Raw genomic sequence first — 2,253 nt, forward strand, 5'->3', positions numbered from 1 at the left:
GGGGAGATTTGGTTGCTATTTCTAGCAGGTCTAGCTACCATGTAGGGGTCTCCCTCACTGGCTCATACATACATAGATGCATAGATAAGAGAGTAGGGTGTGATTTGAGGGAGATTTGGTTGCTATTTCTAGCAGGTCTAGCTACCATGTAGAGGTCTCCCTCATTGGCTCATACATACATATATACGTAGATAAGAGAGTAGGGTGTGATTTGAGGGAGATTTGGTTGCTATTTCTAGCACGTCTAGCTACCATGTAGAGGTCTCCCTCACTGGCTCATACATAAGACAGTAGGGTGTAATTTGAGGGAGATCAGGCTGTAGCAGCAGTAGTAGTGATGGTGGTGGAGGTAGTAGTAGTAGTATCAATAGTAGTAATAGTAGTGGTGGTGGTAGTAGTATCGGTAGTGGTGTACTCAAACGTATATGATGGGCTTCTTTCAGTTTCCGTCTATCAAATCCACTCACAAGGCTTTGCTCCACCCAAGGCTATAGTAGAAGATGCTTGCTCAAGGTGCCACGCAGTGGGACTGAACCCAGAACCATGTGGTTGATAAGCAAGCTACTTACCACACAGCCACACCTGTATACGCATTCATATATTGTATGTTGGGCTTCACCGGGGCAAAGTGGCTGAATTCCTTTTGAGCATTGGGCCTCACAGGGGCACAAACATATACATACATACACACACACATACATATATACGACAGGCTTCTTTCAGTTTCCGTCTGCCAAATCCACTCACAAGGCTTTGGTCGGCCCGAGGCTATAGTAGAAGACATTTGCCCAAGGTGCCACGCAGTGGGACTGAACCCAGAACCATGTGGTTGGTAAGCAAGCTACTTACCACACAGCTACTCCTGTGTTTATACTGTATAATGTTTGTTTGTTTTTTTATTAATTCTTTGTTCAATTTTATTTGTTTTTCTTTCTTTTTTTATGCAGTTTGAAACATTTCAAAGTGTCTTGGACATCTACAGGAAACAGCAGAACTTGAACACGGAACTCTTAAAGCTGTACTTTGATGGTGAGCTCCTCAAACCTACATTGACGCCAGCCGCCTATGGCATAGAAGATGGCGATTGCCTTGACCTCGTAGTACAGACATAGGAAATGTCAGGGAGTACAGGGTAAGGTGGTGGAGGGGAACACTTGGTTGGCAACTTGGCCTCGGAACAAAACACACCAGGGGTAACCTGAGCCCTGTTTCCCCCCCCCCCCTCTTACCTGCCTTTTTCTTTCCTTCACCCTTAATTACACTCAACCACCACCACCCCCTACTTCCCTTGGCTGCACACACATACATGCGCATTGACTAACAGTTCGTGCAACGCCCCACCCAGCACAAACAACTTATGTATGCACTCATTCCTTCCTCCACCACCACGCCCCTCCTCCCCTCCCTCTTTACTTCATTGTAAAGTTTATATATATATTCAATACACTCATCAGTAAAAAAAATAACCATAAAAGAATAAAAAGAAAAAGAAAAAATATAAAAGGAGTGGAAGTATTACAGGTATAGGTGTGTTTTCAGTGTTGTATATCATTTTTCTCACTTGATGTGTGTGTGTGTGTATATATATATATGTGTGTGTGTGTATATACACATATATAAACAGATCTACAGACAAAATACAAAGAAAGCTGGTTGATGACCAGACAGTATGTAATGTGTGTATGTGTAATTTATATTGTGTATATGTGTGTAACTATACATTTATTTATATCATATATACTCAATATATATATATATATATTGTGTGTGTATGTATATTTTTTGAGTTTTGTGTCTATATATATATATATGTATATATATATACAGGTATATATATATATATTCATTAGAAATGCAGAGACGCCTCTGCATTTCTAATGAATAATACATAGTCTATTGACTGTTTTTACTCTCGCTAGGCCACTGGTGGTAAATAAAATTTCTAAAATTTTCTTTGCCACCCTATAATTTATATATATATATATACAGGTATATATAAGTATACATATATATAGATATGTGTATATATATAATGTACTAGCAGAAATACCCGGCGTTGCCTGGGTTAAAGAGAATAATGAAATCTAAAAACACCGTCTAGACTACGCATCATCTTTATATATAGAGATGTATATACACACACGCACCCAAACACACGTATATATATGTATATCAATATAAATATATGAAAGCCAATGAAGTTTCGTAAAAGAAGGTGATCATGTACATACTTTCTTGCTGTTGTGATTATAA

The 2,253-nt window shown here is 39.0% G+C and overlaps 1 protein-coding gene across 1 annotated transcript in view; it reads left to right on the plus strand.

Moving 5' to 3' along the window:
• Positions 1-1,524, plus strand: part of LOC106881637 (NFATC2-interacting protein) — a 6,992-nt gene extending 5,468 nt beyond the window's left edge. The window contains exon 5 of the mRNA XM_014932100.2: positions 948-1,524. Within this exon, the coding sequence (XP_014787586.2) occupies positions 948-1,112 (165 nt within the window). The 3' untranslated portion in view covers positions 1,113-1,524. The remainder of the gene's footprint in view (positions 1-947) is intronic.
• The last annotated feature ends 729 nt before the right edge of the window (positions 1,525-2,253 follow it).

The sequence above is a fragment of the Octopus bimaculoides genome, chromosome 30 (assembly GCF_001194135.2).
Source record: "Octopus bimaculoides isolate UCB-OBI-ISO-001 chromosome 30, ASM119413v2, whole genome shotgun sequence".
Lineage (NCBI taxonomy): Eukaryota > Metazoa > Mollusca > Cephalopoda > Octopoda > Octopodidae > Octopus > Octopus bimaculoides.